Below are 18,099 nucleotides of genomic sequence, written 5' to 3'. Positions count from 1 at the left end.
TGTCTGGAAGCAGATACTTCATGTTTAGTAGCTGTTTCCTTTCTCTGTGCAAAGTAAAGCTGAGGGCATCGTGGTTGATGTTCCCATTCTCTGTTGAGGATGTCATTAGCAACACTTTCAGTACGCTGGATGAACTCAGCAGGTCGGGCAGCATCAGTTAGAAACGATGAGTTTCTTTGATTTTTTGTTGTTTTGTTGCTTTGATCACAGCATCTGCAGATTATTTTGTGTTGAGGATGTCATTAGATGACGGTTTCCAAGTTGCCCCTAGCCAACTGTTCCATATCAGTTTATCATCTTTGAATTTTATTGAAATTGAAGTGCAAATTACAATCAAAATTATGTTCTAATTTGGAAGTATAGTTGTGATTCATCATTCCATTTACTAATCTGCATAATAATACATAATCTTTCATAAAGCACTGAAGTCAGATAACATTTCATCCACTTGTGTGATTTCAGCCCTTGCTTCATATACTTAATGCAGCAATTATAACATTGTCTTGGTCTGTACAGCTTTTTATTGACTTACGATATATGGGCATCATTGGCAAGGCTAGTGTTTCCTGCCTATCCCTAATTACACTCGGCAGAAGTACTGACCTGGTGTCTTGAACTGCTACTGGCCTCCTTGTGAAGGTTTTGCCATGGTACTGCAGAATCATGGTCTCTGTATTTTAGATACATTGTTGTTGAAGGTGATATACCCCCCACATCAGGATAGAGTGTATCATGGGACACACCAGCAAGTGGGCCATCCTCATGTTTGAGATTTTATTTTTCTCGGTGGCTGAGGTTACAGGTTCAGGGAGGTATTATCAGAGTAGCGTAGGCAAATAACTGCAGAACAATTTGTAGATGGTGCACATTGCAGTCACTCTGCACCTTTGGTGGAGGCAGTAAGTGCTTATGGTGATGGAGGAAGTTCCAGTCAAGTAATTTGCTTTGACCTGGATGATGATAAGTTCGTTGAAAGTTGTTGGAGATTCATGATCTAGGCAAGTGAAGATTACTCTGTCGCACCCCTGACTTCTGCCATCCAGATGGTGGAAAGGCTTTGATTATTCGGGAGATAAATCACACAACCAAGGGTACCCAGCTGCAGTGGTTTTGTGTTGGGTTGAATCCATTTTCTGGTCAATAGTGCCTCTAGAATGGTAGGGACTCAGCATGAGTAATACAGATGAAGATCAAGCAATGTAAGTGAAATTCAGTGTCCATCACTTTAAGGTGCAAATATTACTTGCCACGTCTCAGTCCAGTCCTGAACTTGTCCATCTGTTTATTCAATTTCCGATGAGCTGAAAAGGGAAATGGACATTCCTGATTTTGAAAATGACCTTCCTTCTATCATGAAGTCACTTGCATGATCTTCAGCAAGCATTTATACTTGTGATCATATACTAAGGAATTTGATGAAGCAGCTAAAGATGGATGGGCCTGTGAACTCCTGCTGTGACGTCATGGGGCTGAGATGATTGACCTCCTAATGATTGACACAATAGAAACTGGGTTTGCCACGAACAGTTATGTAATATTGTATATCTAGTTTACTAACTTTGACCAGTATGATTCAAAATACCTAAAAATACTTAAAAGTGTATTGAACCATTTTGTAGCATCAATGGCATACACAAATCAGTTTGCAATCTTTTGTAACATCCATTAATGCCTTTACATGAAGTAAAAATTATCATTCCCTGCCTCACAACACTTTGCGAATATTTCCACCACAGGACTGCAGTGATTGAAGAAAGTGATACAATGCCACCCACAATCATATCCCCTGAAAGAGCTGAAAAAAAATTGGAAAGCATCCCAAAGGGCTCACTATGATGATTAATTTGCCAAGGGAGTTAACCAATCACCGAGCTATTTTCAGCTTGATATTTGAAACGAGCAATCCAGCTGCAAAACCTCAGTTTAGGGTGGAAGTGTTCCAGTGCAGGTGCCACAGAATCACAGAACGTGTCGAGTGGTTATTGGGCCCACAGGGTGCATGCCTACTCTAAGCATAGGCAACCCAATCAGCCCTACTCCCTCACATACCACCCATGGCCCTGCAAATGTTCTGCTTTCCAAATGCTATCCAGCTGTCCTTTGAATGCCACAATGGAATTTGCCTCCACAACCACTTTATACATTGCAATCTAAGTTCTAGCTCCTCACTCTGTAAAAATATTTTTTCTTGTTTTATTTCTGGTTCTTTTGCCAATGATCTTTCTTCTGTGTCCCTTGGTTCTTGACTTTACCACCACTGGAAACTGTTCCTCTCCATCTGCTTCGAGATTTTAAACTTCTCTCTCCAATCCTCTTGCAATTTTCTCGAGCCCTAAATTTTCCAGTGCACCTTCATAGAAAGTGGGATGACGGGCATTCCTTATCTCTGGAATAATTTGAAATGTGTCTTTTTCCACACTCGCTGAAATCCTCAGGTTTTTCCTAAAGTGCGGTATCCAGAAACGGCACAATGCTTGAGTTCTGGCTGAACCAAAGACAAAGGTGACTTTCATGCTGCTTTATCTAATTCCCAGGAAATTGCACTGGGAAAATTTTGTATCAATATATTGGAAAAGAACTCATGGTTAAAATTTCAATTAGTTCATGATAGCCCTATTTATGACTTAATAGCTTAAAAGCACCAAAAATTCTTGGCCCTGATTTTGCAATGAAAGTAATGACAGGGCCAACATTGCCTGCCTTTTTGAAGGATTAAATCAAACAGCAAATTTCCATGTTTACATTTGTGCATTTAAACATGGAAATACAGATGTTGTGATTCAACTGATACACATCCTCTTGAGCAGGGATTCCCAAACATTGTTATTTCATGGAGCCTTATCATTAACTGAGGTGTCCATGGACCCTAGATTGGGAACCTGTGCTCTGGAAGCCGAGCTGAGGAAGTGTCTCACCAATAGATTGCACTTTAAAATCAATTTAATCACTATTGAGTTATGACTGTAAGTCACTGGTTGCTCAATAGGTATGACCAAAAAAATGGGACTAGTGCATTGAGGAGCAAGGAAAATTTTTATTACATTATTCCTTACAATTGCTAACAACCACTGGTATGAAAATATTACAAATGTGGGGTCTCTTTCCTTTACAATTTAGTTGGCATTGAACAGTAAATGATTGTTTGATATTTTTGATGCGTTTCCCTCTTTTTCCATCTGCATTCCTCAAAAATAATCTGAACAGGTAGGAAGACAAAGGGAAATGCATCAAACCAACTGAATTCTCTGAATTCTCAAACCAACAACAGACTGCTGGAATTGCTCAATGGGTCAAGTAGCATTTGTGGAGGCAAAAGGCAGCTTACACCTTTTTCTGCATAGATGCTGCTTGGCCTGTTGAATTCCTCCTGTGCTTTGTTTATTGTTTTCAATATCATTTGCAAAGTCTCTATCCTCACAAAAGTGGTATTGAACTTTAATAGTGCACTTCAGCAAAGCAAATACTAAATGGAAATGAAATAAATTTTTTATATTTAGTCAGCAATCCAAAACACAGTGTGATCAGTCTCAGAATATAAGCAACATTCAGTTGCAAGGAAAAGTTTGTGAACCCTTTTCAAGTACCTGGTTTTCTGCATTAATTATTCATAAAATGTGGTTTAATCTTCATCTAAGTCACAATAATAGACAAAAACAATCTGCCTTAAACTAATAACACACAAACAATTGTAATTTTCATGTCTGTATTGAACACATTGTTTAATCATTCACAGACTAGGCTGGAAAAAGTATGTGAACCCATGTATTTAATAACTAGTAGTACCTCCTTTAGCAGCAATAACCTTCACCAAATGTTTCTTGCAGCTGCTGATCAGACTTGCACAATGGCGAGGAGGAATTTTAGACCATTCCTCCATACAAAACTGTTTCAGTTCATCAATATTTCTGGGACTCCTTGCATAAACAGCCCTCTTCGGGTCATGCCACAGCATCTCAATTGGGTTAAGGTCTGGATTGTGACTTGGCCATTCCAAAACACAAATCTTCTTTTTAAACCAATCTGTTGTGGGTTTACTCTTGTATTTTGGATCATTGTGTGGTTGCATCATCCATTTTCTGTTAAACTTCAGATGACGGACTGCCACCCTGATATTCTTCTTTAAAATGTCTTGATACAATTTTGTATTCATTGTTCCCTCAACGATTACAAACTGTCAAGTCAGGAATGGTGTGAGTAAGTGGGTGGGCCCCACGTCTAAGAAAGGATGTGCTGGCATTGGAGAAGGTTTGGAAGAGGTTCTTGAGAATAATCTTGATAATAAAAGGGTCAGCATAAAAGGAGCATTTGATGACTCTGGGCTTGTACTCACTGGAGTTTAGAAGAATGGGGGGGGGGTGCGGAATCTCAATTGAAACATATCGAATTATGAAAAGCCTAGATTGAGTGGAGAGGATATTTCCTGTAGTGGGAAAGGCCAGGGCACTTCAGAACAAAGTTGAGCAGGAATTTCTTTAGCCAGAGGGTGGTGAATTTGAGGATTTCATTGCCACAGACTGCTGTTGTGTTATATTTAAAGCAGAGGTTGATAGGTAAGGGCATCAAAGGTTACAGGGACAAGACAGGAGAGTGGGCTTGAGAGTGAAAATAAATCATCCCTGATTGAATGGGCGGAGCAGACTCGACAGGCCAAATGGCCTAATTCTGCTCTGAGGTTTTATGGTCTTATTTAAACCACATGCTGAGGCTTTATATGCAGCAATCCAGTGAGATACATTCTTTCAACCTCCATGTGCAACTGTTCACACCAGGAACTGAGGTCAAGAGGGTCGAAAGTTTCAAATTGCCGGAGGCACAATCGAGGAGCAGTTAGCATAACCGTATTACAGTGCCAATGACCTTCAGTCCTGCCACTTTGTGTCAGGAATTTGTATGTTCTTCCTGTGGTCCTGTAGGTTTCCTCCCACATTCCAAAGACACATGGGTTAGTAGGTTAATTAGACACATGGGTGTAATTGGGCGGCACAGACAGTTGGGCCGAAGGGCCTGTTACTGTGCGTTATCTCTAAACAAAAAAAGTTCCAGGCCCTGAGGCAACAAAGCAGCCCCAAACCATGATGCTGTTTCCACTATACCTCACGGTTCTGAAGAAGTTTTGATGTTGGTGTGCAGTACCCTTTTGCTTCCAAACATAGCGGTGTGCATTTCTGCCAAAAAGTTTAACTTTTCTCTCATCTGTCTACACCACATTATCCCACAAGTGTTGTGGAACATTCAGGTGGTGCTTTGCAAACTTGAGGTGCAGCAATTTTTTTTTTGGAGAGCAGTGGTTTCCTCTGTGGTGTCCTTCAATGAACACCATTCTTGTTCAGTATTTTTCTTTTAATGGACACATAAACAGACTTTAGCAAGTTCTAGAGATTTCTGCCGGTCTTTTCCTGTTACTCTTGGGTTCTTTTTCACCTCCTTCAGCATCGCACGTTCTGCTGTTGGTGTGATCTTTGCAGGATGTCTGCTGCTAGGGAGAGTAGCAATGGTACTGAGTTTCCTCCATTGGCCGACAATTTCTCCTACCGTGGACTGATGAATACTCAGGTCTTTAGAAATGTTTTTGTTGCCTTTTCCAGCTTCATGTATCTCTACAATTCTTCTAAGGTCCTCTGAAAGTTGTTTTGATCAGGGCATGGTGCGCATAAACAGATCTTTGAGAAGAGCAGGCTCTGTCAGTAATTTGACCTTGTGTGTTTTTTTATATAGGGCAGGGCACCCCTACAACCCACAGATCTAATCTGATCTCATTGATTGGAACACCTGACTCCAAATAGCTGTTGTAGAAGGCATTACCCCCAGAAATTCACATACTTATTTTGAACCTAGACTGTGATTGTTTAAATGATGTACTCAGTATTGATGAGGAGAAGTACAATTGTTTGTTATTAGTTTAGCAAATTGTGTTTGTCTATTACTGTGACTTAGATAAAGATCAGAGCGCATTTTATAATTAATGCAGAAAAACAGGTAATTGCAAAGGGTTCGCAAACTTTTTTTTGCAACTGTAGCTTGTGGTAATATTTCATCTGAAAGCCCTGATAAGTTAAGGTGTGGTAGAGGACGAGCAATCAGATTTCTTCTTCACCATTGTTCAAATTTCACAATGGCAGCAAAGAATTTCAATTCAAGTAATCAACAAAAGAATTAGTATTAGTAAAGGTGGTATTGGTGACCATGCAATTGCAGGATTGTCATAACAATCTAACTTTGTTTCAGACAAGGAAATCTTTTCTATCCGGTTGGGCTTTATGTTAGAGCCGCCTTTGGGATTGACTGCTATTTGGGATATTTACGTAGGGGTCACAAATCCTGGCATTGGCAGCTATATCCACATCCTGTGAATAAGTAAATGCATTTAAAGGATTAAAGAAAACCATCCTCAGTGAAAATAATTGGTTTTAATACCTGATGGCATCTCTAAAAGAAAATTATTATGAACTATTCATAAGAAGAAAATTTTATTACATTTAAAAGGAATGCCTCCCTCCCCCCACCTTTCTATTTTGGCGTCATCCCCTTTCCTTTCCAATCCTGAAGAAGGTTCTCGACCCAAAATGTCGACAGTTTATTCATTTCCATAGATGCTGCCTGATCTGCTGAGTTCCTCCAGCATTTTGTGTGTGTTGCTTTGGATTTTCAGCATCTGCAAACTTTCTCATGTTTATGGTTTGCTGTATAAAACATTTTCTTTTCTTCAAGGCTAAGAATCAGGCTAAGATGGGGATCAAAGAAGTGAAGAGCATGTTAAAGCAGAAGGTACATAACATATCTCACTTCACTTACGTTGTATTCTTTGAAATATCTAAAGCAAGGAAGTTGCAAGAGACATCGTCTGTTAATGATTTGTGAAATTTGCTTAGTTCTTTGTTCAATAACATGCATTTTTCATACTGACCCTCAGGCTATCATGATCTGCTATTGTCTCATGCAGTGGCTGAATGATCCTTTTTTTGTTTGCATATTTTATTACAGAAATATTGATGTCCCAAATATTGCTTAGAACATAACGTGCATTTTAATGAAGATGATTGTTTTGATATTGCAGTTGATGCTTTAAATGTCTAATTGGCACTGAAATCATAGCCAACTCACGTGTAAAGTTTGCTTAGATTTATATCAAACAGACTACCAGCAGAGTTAAAATGTAAAATCATTTTTTGTTAGCAACAAAGTGTAGATTAAACAGAATGCAGACTGATACTGTGTTCCTAGACTCATTGCAAATTCATATTTGGGGAAAAAAGTCTTCCTTGTTAAGGGCTGAGAGAGATTTGGTGTTGGGTGGTGAAGAAAATAGTTTTTCACTTATGATATTTCTATCATCAAATTGAATTGAACTGCAGCCATTGGATTTACTGTTTTACACAGGAAGCAAATGAAGATGATGACTTGGATTACAACAAGACTGCATCTCCAAACCTACAAAGGCGATCGAACTCTGATATTTTGAAGAACAGGCTTCCAGCCACTAAACGTAAACAGGTAAGGAACGGAATTGGACTAACTTTTGTGGAATATCCACTTTATTTGCTATTTCTGTCCCGATTTTTTAGTGACTTTCATTTCATATTATTATTTCAATACATTAATGTTCAAGACACATTTTAACAAATAATATCAATGTGGAGTATTTGTAGTTACAACCAACTTCAGAAAAATCCTCCAAAATGCTTCAAGCAATATTGTAAAATGGATGACAAATGTGAAATACTGCTACAGCTGTCTGTGGACTTTCCATGGGGTGTTACAGTGGAACACTGTATAAATCAGAGACAAAGAGACAATGTCCACTGTCCAGCAAATTGTACTCTTAAGTGAACAGAGCAAGTAGCTATGCAACTTAGTCAGCTAGATTGAGGAGTTGTTTTCTGTACTTCAACCAGAAAATGGTAGCTGAAATATTTATATGCATGAAGCAAAACTCTGAAGGAAAGAAGACTGGAGTGAGAGAGTAAACAAGCATTCTTTGCAATAATGTCTGCATTTGAAATGCACGATTTATAAACTGCTTTGGGATATTAAAGATGCTATAGAAATCAAAAGTTTTAAATTGCCAACAATAATTAAAATCTGAAAGTGGGAGACTTAGCATAGTAAAATAGTAGTGATAATATGACAAAGCACAGAAAGAGACTAACAAATGTTAGTTCTAGAAATCTAAATTTTAACTGAATTTTGCAATTTCTTAGCAGGTCAAGGGACATCTGTAGACAACAAAATGGAGTTAACTTACCAGTTTCATTAGATTTTTCTTCAGAACTGAAACACGAACTGTTTCCCTCTCCATAGGTGTTACCTAACCTGCAGACTACTTTCAGAATTGGTAGCATTATGTCTTTCAGGTATACGATGTAGTTATCCTGAGCTAGTGCTGCTCTTATAGCTGCATTTTCCTTAGCTTGAAATGTCAGATTGACTCAGTTATACCACTCCCTTGTCTGCACTGGAGAATCATGTGCTAAACCCACTGGAGCATTTTTATACATAATTTCTTCTGATATGTCAGTGCAGTCCTGAAGCCATCTTGTTTTACCAAATGTACTGTATTTCAGATGAGGGGTCCAACTGAATGTAAGAGATTTTGTGACAAGCAATCCCTCCTCAGTTAACATTATCAACATTTGCACTAAACATATTCGAAGAAACAAATACATTTCCCATTGAAAAAACAATTTAAAAAAAAAATTTTATACCACTCCCACATACACACAAGCAATATTATGCTTGAGTTGTACAATCTGTAATAATGGATCAATAATTGAATATTTAACAAGTTGTATTTTGAGTACTGACTACGTATTGCCGATGACACCTATTCCGGCAGCTCACAGAGCATATAAACCTGGAAGTTAGTTCAGAATTGCTTGTGTGTGGGAGGTGTACAGAGTACTGTTTTTCAGAGTAGCAGAAAATTTTATCAGGCGATATAAACAGATGGTAACTATCTCTATTTACAAACATTAAAGGAAGACTTTCATCTTTAAAATTTCAAGTTCACTTCCAAGTACATTCCCCTGCCAACGTCCCTAAGCAGGGTTGAGTTTTGCAGCACCCCATTTGAACCGTGGAGCTTTCTGTCCTTGGGTGAATGTCTTTTTCTATTTACGCATTGACTATTGGGTCATGTGCATTTTTTATCCAGTCTGTGAACCTTTTTGCAGCATTGTGAATTATAAAAGAAACTACACAACAACTACGTGACATAGTTATACAATGATGAAGCATTAAATGGTGGTTTTGAACTACCAGAATTAATTAAGGGAAGGAACACCAATAGCAGTCACAGAGCGGAAGTCACAGAATAGTTCTCTTCATTACACAACATAACATATTGAAATACCCAGGAGAACCCCTGGTGGTAGTTTGTTGTCTGAAAACATTAAATGTATCTTCGGTCACTTTTAGAGTTAAATGTTCTTTTGAATTAAATGCACAATGACATGCATGAATATTCTATTTTTAGTGGTGATAAGTTCCTTGTAATTACAAGTTATTTGTCAAAACCCCATTCTTTGTTTTATAGCTTAAAAAAAGTGACATTTTTTCCTTAGATGGTTAATTGTACTCTTTTGTGTTGCAATGTGCTTTGGGCCTCATTGACCAGAAATTGAAATCAACGGCCAAGAAACATGTCAGTAAAGTCAATTTATTTTTTGCACTTCAGATATGTAGAGAGATTTGTTAAATTTTGTTGTTGCTTTACAACCACTTTTCACATTGAGAAATTAAAAGGAATTTCTCCTGCTATCTCTTAACATAATCAGTCTTGCAGAACATTTTAATTGTCTGCCATAAAGTTGTTGGTTTTGTTCATACAGCCAACATTGTTAAAGGACTACTCATGTCATCCTTGGTGACAGTTGCCATGTGTTTTGTGACACTTCAAACATAGACCATGCATAAGGTTTATTTGAATGAATCTTGATAGTTAACAATGGAGTGTATTCTCTGTGCCATTTCTCAGTAATGTTCCTATTTTTAAATCCCTTCATTTTCTTGGGTGAGGATTGGGGTGGCAAAATGAATTTGCAAACTTCCCTAAGGCCTGTTTAAGGCCATAAGTTTTAGCTTGTTTTCAAGGTATAGAGAAGCTGACACACCTAAGTCATGAAGACCAGACTCTGAATAACTATTTATTTATTTATTGAGACACAGCATGAAATAGGCCCTTTGAGCCACAACACCCAGCAACCCCCAGTTTAGCAATTTACAGTGACCAATTAACCTACCAAACGGTACGTCTTTGGACTGTGCGAGGAAACTGGAGCAGCCGAGGGAAACCCACATGGTCACAGGAAGAACATACAACTCCTTACAGTCGGCAGCGGGAAATGAGCCCTGGTCACTGGTAATGTAAGCGTTGTGCTCACCACTACAATGCTGTGTCATTCTTTCTGATGTTCTCAGTAATGGTCCTTCCAGACCAATCGTTTTAGGATTTCAAGAAGCACTTATAAATTATTTATTCAGTTAGTGTATCCTCTCACCCCGTGGCTTTTTTAAAAAAGTACAGAAGATGGAAATATTCAGCAAGTTAGAAAACATCTCTGTTAACTGTTCTGCTCTTTCATTGAAGCTGAAGCTTTCTTGATATTTTCCGCACTTGGTTTAAATTTACCGCACCTGCAGTAACATGGTCTTGTGCTGCTGTGCGACTCTTAAAACAGAACAGTACAACAAAGGAACAGACCTTTCAGCCCACTGAGTCTGTGCTGACCATCAAGCACCCTGATCAAGGGCCAACTTTATTTACCATGCACACTTACATGTATTCGGAATTTATTGGGTGTTGGTCAGGGTGCAACATGCAACAAAAACAAAATTTATACAAAGGAAATAAGGTTAGAGCTTAATGGTCGGCTAGGGAATAAAATATGCATAAATACATAAATATCAGCATATATTAGCAATATAAACAAAACTATAAAAAATGCTTTAAAGTATGTGCAGTGATGGGAGGCATAATAGCTAGAGCGGGTGGGGAAGCAGACTATAGTGGTTGATCAGATTAACTGCCTGGGGAAAGAAACTTTTAAGATGGCGTGAAGTTTTTTCTTTGTTTTAATAACCCTATAGTGCTTTCCAGAAAGGAGCTTTTGCAGGGTGGGGAATGTCAGCGATAATTTTCCTGCCTGCTTCTTGTCCTGGACACATACAAGTCTTATAATGATGGTTGACTGCAGCCAATTACTTTTACTGCTGATGTGACAGGTAGTTGTAGTTCTTGTATATTTTGAGGGGATGCTGCACTAGACCAGACAGTAATGGCTGATGTGAGGATGTTCTTTATGATGCCAGTGTAGTATAGTTCCAGTATGGTATGGGGAAGATGGAATTTTATGAACTGTTACAGGAAGTGCCATCCTTCAAAATTTCCCAGTATTTTCTCCCCAATATTCCCAACAAATCCTCCCAGATCCTACCTGTCTTTAATTTTGCATAGTTGCTTTATTTTGTTTGACTATTAAGCATGCATAATCTTGAATTAAGAATCCGTTGTCAAAACTTTATCTGCTAGCTCAAATTCCTCAGATGAAAAAAAGAGAGATGATTTTCTTCCACAGCTGATGACTCAAACTGTGTTTGGATGTAGCTTGTGGCTGGTATAATTTACATTAATTGGACCAATGCATTTTGGCAATGGGAAAATTATTTGCAGTTGTGGTGGTAAATTCCGTACCTGTGCCAAAACGGTGGTCAGCAAATCATTCATGGTAGTGAATAGTTTTTATAAGCCAAGTAATTGCACAGAGAGGGAATAGAAATCATCTTTGTCTAGTTATGAAATGTCACATTAAAAGTGTTTTTCTTTAAGTTCAGCAATGTTATTAAGAACATAACTGTGATTACTTCATTGAGGATAAAAACCTACGGAAATAATGCCCTTTTAATTAGCAGTACTTTCTTACTTGTCACTGGTTCGATGAAACAAGTTAATTTGAAAATAAATACAGGTGTACTACAAATATAAAGAATTCTCCTTGTGAAGTTAATAAATTTGAAGTCACTGTGGGATCGTGAGGTCAATTATCCATGAAATTAACCCCATAGTTTACTGTTATACACAATTACACTCTGCCATCTTGTGGTCAATTGCATTATTTTGAATAGATTATTAAGTGAAATACATGGATGAATAAACTATTTATAAAATAAAAGGAAAGTGTATGACAGGGCTGGAAACAATTTGGACCCTGGAACCCAGAATCAATGTGGATAGAGCAGTGTAAAAGGTGGCACGGTGGTGGAATGGTTAGTTCTCTTGCCTCACTGATCAGGTTCAACTCGGATTTTAGGTCCTGTGTGTATGGAGTTTGCACATTCTCTCTGCAACTGTGTGCTTTCCCTCCACCTGCTTTGCTTTCCTCCCTCGTGCCAAAGTGGTGCCAGCTGTATGTTAGTTAGCTCCTGCAAATTGCCCTTAAAGTAGAAATAGGAGCCTAGTGGGAAGGGGAAATTAATGGAGAAACAACAGGAAAAATAGAATCAATGTAGGGTACTTGATGATCAGTGTGTACAAAGTGGACCGAAGGGTCTGTTCCCGTGTTTAATGACCCTGTGGCAATGTCATTTGGAAAGTGATTGCCGTACTGCAACCCTATAAACAGTCCAGTCTGAGAAATAGAATGAGGAATAAGTTTTGGCCTAGACATGGGAGTAGTTCCCTTGCTCTTCAAGATATCGCCGTGTAGTCATTAACTTCCACAGGGCCTTGGCCAAGTATCTCTTCCAAAAGGTGGCACTTATGTCACTTCAGCAGTTCCACACTTACACACTGGAGCACTAGGTCTCCTTGATGTACAACCTCATTGCATGCACTGCTGTCTTGAGCTAATTCATAACATTACAATGGACAGCTTATGTCTTGTAACATTTTTGCTAAATTTTCTGAATCATTATGACATGGTTGATGTGTATTGCCTAACAGGGATCCCTCCTCGGGAGTGATGCAGATGTCTTGTTAAAATTACCTTTTCCAAGCAGAGCATCCAATACTACATTTCATTAGAGATGCTGAATTAATGTTTTCTGATCTTCTATTTACACATTTTCCTTCAGGTAGTACATTAAATGTTTAACACTAGAAATTTTAACAATAGAATCATATTCTGCCTCCATTTTACTATTTGGATGTTGCGCCAACTTATAACAAGTACTGTACCATGGCTGTTTTCAAAAAGGCACAAATTGGGTATAAAGTAGTAAGACCAAGAAGCATGTAACAATTTTATATTGATCTTTTATTGCCTGAAGTCTGGTCTCCTGAAGCTTGGGACCTGGTGGAAGTAAAGTGTTAAAATTCCATTGGGTTTGCTGTGAGGAAGAACATAGTGGCCAGCACTCAACTGACTCTGGGGATTAGTACCTTGCCAGCAGCTGCTCACCAAGGAAATCACTATAGAATGGTATCTGGTATTGTGACGTGATGTAACAATGTGATATTGTCATGTGCTAGCATCAGGTTTGACATCCAATTGCCATGGATGTTTGTATCCCATGATATGATTTATTTTTGCCATTGTGACCCAATGACGCCTCTACATGGAATTTCATTTCCTTTTACACATAGTTTATCAGTAAAATAATTGCTGTACTGTGCTCCAATTGTTCATTTCTCAAGTTATACTTTGCATAAGCTGCTTTTTAGTTTGCAAAAGCACAAAATGCTTGTCATTTTGTTTCAAAGTGTGACCAGTATGATTAGATTAAAAACCAGTGTAGGTAACAAAGTAATCCTCTACAGTGTCCTCGAAAGGATTGTAAAACTTGAGTACAGAAGATGATGATCTAATTGAGGTTGTTTACTATCATTAAAGGATTAGATAGAGTAAATAGGATCCATTCCTCTGATGGAAAACCTTAACAAAACAGTGCTGTGCAAGTACGAAGACACAGTATGGGTCTTAGGGACATATTTATAGCCAGGGTGCCGAGGCTATTGTACAATACTGTATTTGTCAACGTGGAGCAGAGAGAGAGTTTGTAAATCTGGCAGGAGCAAAGTATATGGGAATTGGCGAGGGTGAGGCGCTACGGGAGGATTGTGGGATAGGTGGCAGAGGAGTGTTGGAGCGGAGGCTTGCATGGGTACAGATTCACCAACCCTGAGACGATAGGCAATGTCATTTGATTCCAAACAGTCGGTTTATGAATCATTATGGAATGTCTCTCTGGTGCTTCCTGCTCCCTCCCCTCTCCCTTCACCTTTTCCCAACTATGATTTCCCTCTTCCTGCCCCCTTCTCACTCTCAGTCCACAATAGAGACCCATATCAGAATCAGGTTTATCATCATGCACATACGTTATAAAATTTGTTTGTTTTTTTGTGTGGCAACAATACAGTGCAATACATAAAATGACTACAGTACTGTGCAAAAGTCTTAGGCTCCAGTACTATAGGAGCACAGTCAGGGATGACACCAGTGAAGATTTGTGCATGTAAAGGGTTTGGAAATCAAGGAGATTCTTCATCTAAAGCTGCAAAGAATGGGATTCAAATCCAGAATGGTAGTTTATTTAAGTGTATAAAAAGATAAGAAGGAGGGTGGTTGCAATTAATCTCCATTTCAGTTGAAAGTGGCACAGAAGACACAGAAGAAGATTGAGTTTGGAACCAGCTTGTTTTTTTTTAAAAAATGTTACATTATGAAACATTTTATTGCATTAAAACTTAATGATCACCTCTCAAAAAGCAGCATGCATGAATGAAAATGGTAGTGTCATACAGTATCTGTTTTTAAAAACCATTGATCAAGAAATGTTCAATTCACTTTCCTAAAGAAAGGTATAATTTGATAGATTTGTGAATGGGTCTGCCTGTTTCGCTCCCTGAAAAGTTTTCATTTCATAAAGGGTTAGGAGCTAGGAAATGACTGCCCAAAACAGTTATGCAAATTCTGAAGTAGAAGTGTCTACACCCCCTCATAGAGACTGTCAAAACCTTTTATCTGACAACATTACTTAAGTTGCTTTGAAATTTATTGAAATGTCAGAATTTTGCAATATACGCATTCAAAAGCAATACTGAAAGTTGAAAATTGATAACACGAGAATTGTATCAGTCTTAGAACTTCAAAGTTACATAACTCTTTGGCTTGACTTTATCATTTTATATAACAGAAACAGCAAATGATTTATATATAGCAGGAAGCTCTAGTTAAACGTTTGAATAGATTACTGCATCAATAGATAAATGGAACAAAATATGATTTGGGAATGAGTTAAACCTGTGATTTCCTACAGACCAATGAATAGTGAAGCATTTCTAAATCTAATAAAGTCTTTTATCTGTAAGTTTGTCTGTTCCTACCTCAGTATGTTTACTTTTTCTTTCTGAACTCCTGGTAAGCAGAATATATGCAAGACACTGTGTTTTTCTCCTCTGAGGCTATTGTTTCTGTGGATGCACATAAAGTTTGAATTCCATTTGTGGAGAAATGTTGCAAACTTACTTATATCTATATCTTCAAACATTTTATGTGGGCCAGAACTAAGAATTAGTAAATGAAAGTCAATACAACATAAATTCTGGAAACTGGGACTAAGAAAAACAGTGCTGGAAGCATTCAGGTTGGACTCGCTTGCTTCCTCTCTTCTAGTTCTGCTGAGAGTTCTGACTTGAAATGATAAACCTGTGACCCTTTCCACCAGTACATTCTGAACTGAGACTTTCCAGTTATTCCATTTATTGTTGATATTTATTATAATAATTGAGTTTTGTTAAACAGATAGTCAAAGTCCAAGATGGGTAGGAACATAGAAAACCTATAGCATAATACAGGCCTTCGGCCCACAAAGTTGTGCCAAACATGTCCCTACCTTAGAAATTACTAGGGTTACCCATAGCCCTCTATTTTTCTAAGCTCCATGTACCTATCCAAAAATCTCTTAAGAGACCCTATTGTATCCGCCTCCACCACCATTGCTGGCAGCCCATTCCACGCACTCACCACTCTCTGCATAAAAAAACTTACCCGACATCTCCTCTGTACTTACTCCAAAGCACCTTAAACCTGTGCCCTCTTGTGGCACACACGAGGAAATCTGCAGATGCTGGAAATTCAAGCAACACACACAAAATGCTGGTGGAACGCAGCAGGCCAGACAGCATCTATAGGAAGAGGTACAGTCTCGGCCCGAAACGTTGACTGTACTTCTTCCTATGGATGCTGCCTGGCCTGCTGCGTTCCACCAGCACTTTTTGTGTGTTTTGCCCTCTTGTGGCAATTCAGCCCTGGGGAAAAAACCTCTGACTATCCACACGATCAATGCCTCTCATCATCTTATATACCTCTATTAGGTCACCTCTCATCCTCTGTCGTTCCAAGGAGAAAAGGCCGAGTTCACTCAACCTAGGTAACTTTGAAACAGCCATTTTTTTTCAAATAACTTTTTTGCGAAATTCTGTCTTCTAATAGGATAAGGAATGTAAGTGCTAAAATATTATTTTATCATTTGCAGTTACAACCGAGTTTGACATTTTGATTTTCATGTATTCGTTCTTAGTTCTATTACATGTAAAAATGTTTGAAGATGTGGTGAAAAGTAAATTTGCATTATTTCTCCACAACTGGAATTTAAATTTTTGAAGTATCTATTGCACTTATCCAACTCCTGTGAATTTGGCTTTGTATGACTCAGCTTCCATTTCCACATGTCTTTGGTCTTTTCACCACTATGTCACTGACCAGCAGATCTGGCAATCAAATGCAATTGGCTGGATATCTGCATGAGCTGCATGTGGAATTCTTGTTGTAAAGTGAAAGAGACCAGGTTCTGCTCGGGTGTTGTTTATTGCTGGCATAAAGTTTTGTTAAAACTTTAAATAGTATAATAAGAGGCTGTTCTGCCCACTGAGTCCACGGTCTCTCTCAGAGCAATTGCCTCCATCCTGTTTTCCAATGTATATATCGATTCACACATGCCATTCTCTGGTAAATACAAAATACTCTGCAGATGCTGGGGTCAAAGCAACACGCAAAACACGCTGGAGGAACTCAGCAGGTCGGGCAGCATCCGTGGAAATGAACAGTCAACATTTCGGGCCGAGACCCTTGGTCAGGTCTGAAGACGGAGGGGGCAGAGGCCCTATAAAGAAGGTGGAGGGAGGGTAGGAAGGAGAAAGCTGGTAGATTCCAGGTGAAAAACCAGTAAGGGGAAAGATCATGGGGTGGGGAAGGGCAAGCAGGGAGGGGATAGGCAGGAAAGGTGAAGAAGGAATAAGGGGAAGCACAATGGGTAGTAGAAGGAGGTGGAACCATGAGGGAGGTGATAGGCAGCTGGGGGAGGGAGCAGAGTGAAACTGGGATGGGAGAATGGAGGGGGAGGGAATTACCGGAAGCTGGAGAGTTCAGTATTCATGCCAAGGGGCTGGAGACTACCCAGATGGTATATGAGGTGTTGCTCCTCCAACCTGAGTTTGGCCTCATCATGGCAGTAGAGAGGGCCATGGATGGACATATCTGAATGGGAATGTGAAGCAGAGTTGAAGTGGGTGGCACCTGGGAGATCCTGTCTGTTGTGGCGGACAGAGCGGAGGTGCTCGACGACATTTTCTGGTGCTTTATTGTTAACAAATAATGATAATTCCCCAGGTTAGACTATCACAGATGTTTGTTTTAAAATCAGATAAAATCAAACAATTCAGACCCCATAAATATCAGCAACTTCAAGTTCACCTTCTATTCCTTGTGATCTTATGGTCCTGCTGAGTAAGTTATTAGTTTTGCACTATAAACCAAGTACCTCTCATTATGGCGTTGAGAGCTTATTTATTGTAGGAATCTCTCAGCTTCTAGAAATACCCCATAATCATTTTGAAAAAGAATGAATCTGTGTAGGAGACTCGGAGTTTGCAAAGAAATATTTTTGGCATTATAATGCCCTTTTGCATGATTAATTAAGGAGCATGTAATAATATGTAAGTTTTTCTTTGTCTTTCTGCTTTCTGACAGAAATTGACATTGGAGAGGCAGTGAGAACCTGTATTTGTCTTTCAACCTTGTTCTGTCAGTAATAGGCTGCAGCTCAGCACTGCTCACAGCAGCATATCTTCCACAACAGTGTATCGGATGTCACACTCTCTTGGAA

The 18,099-nt window shown here is 38.9% G+C and overlaps 1 protein-coding gene across 3 annotated transcripts in view; it reads left to right on the top strand.

Moving 5' to 3' along the window:
- Positions 1 to 18,099, top strand: part of dennd1b (DENN/MADD domain containing 1B) — a 330,960-nt gene that overhangs the window by 289,103 nt on the left and 23,758 nt on the right. For all 3 annotated transcript variants that reach the window (XM_063063866.1, XM_063063865.1, XM_063063864.1), the window contains 2 exons: positions 6,709 to 6,765; positions 7,378 to 7,491. In XM_063063866.1, coding sequence (XP_062919936.1) covers positions 6,709 to 6,765; positions 7,378 to 7,491 — 171 coding nt within the window. The remainder of the gene's footprint in view (positions 1 to 6,708; positions 6,766 to 7,377; positions 7,492 to 18,099) is intronic.

This window comes from Mobula hypostoma, chromosome 12, assembly GCF_963921235.1.
Source record: "Mobula hypostoma chromosome 12, sMobHyp1.1, whole genome shotgun sequence".
Taxonomy (NCBI): Eukaryota; Metazoa; Chordata; class Chondrichthyes; order Myliobatiformes; family Myliobatidae; genus Mobula; species Mobula hypostoma.
The sequence above is the reverse complement of the archived record's forward strand: the minus strand, read 5'-3'. Positions and strand labels throughout refer to the sequence as shown.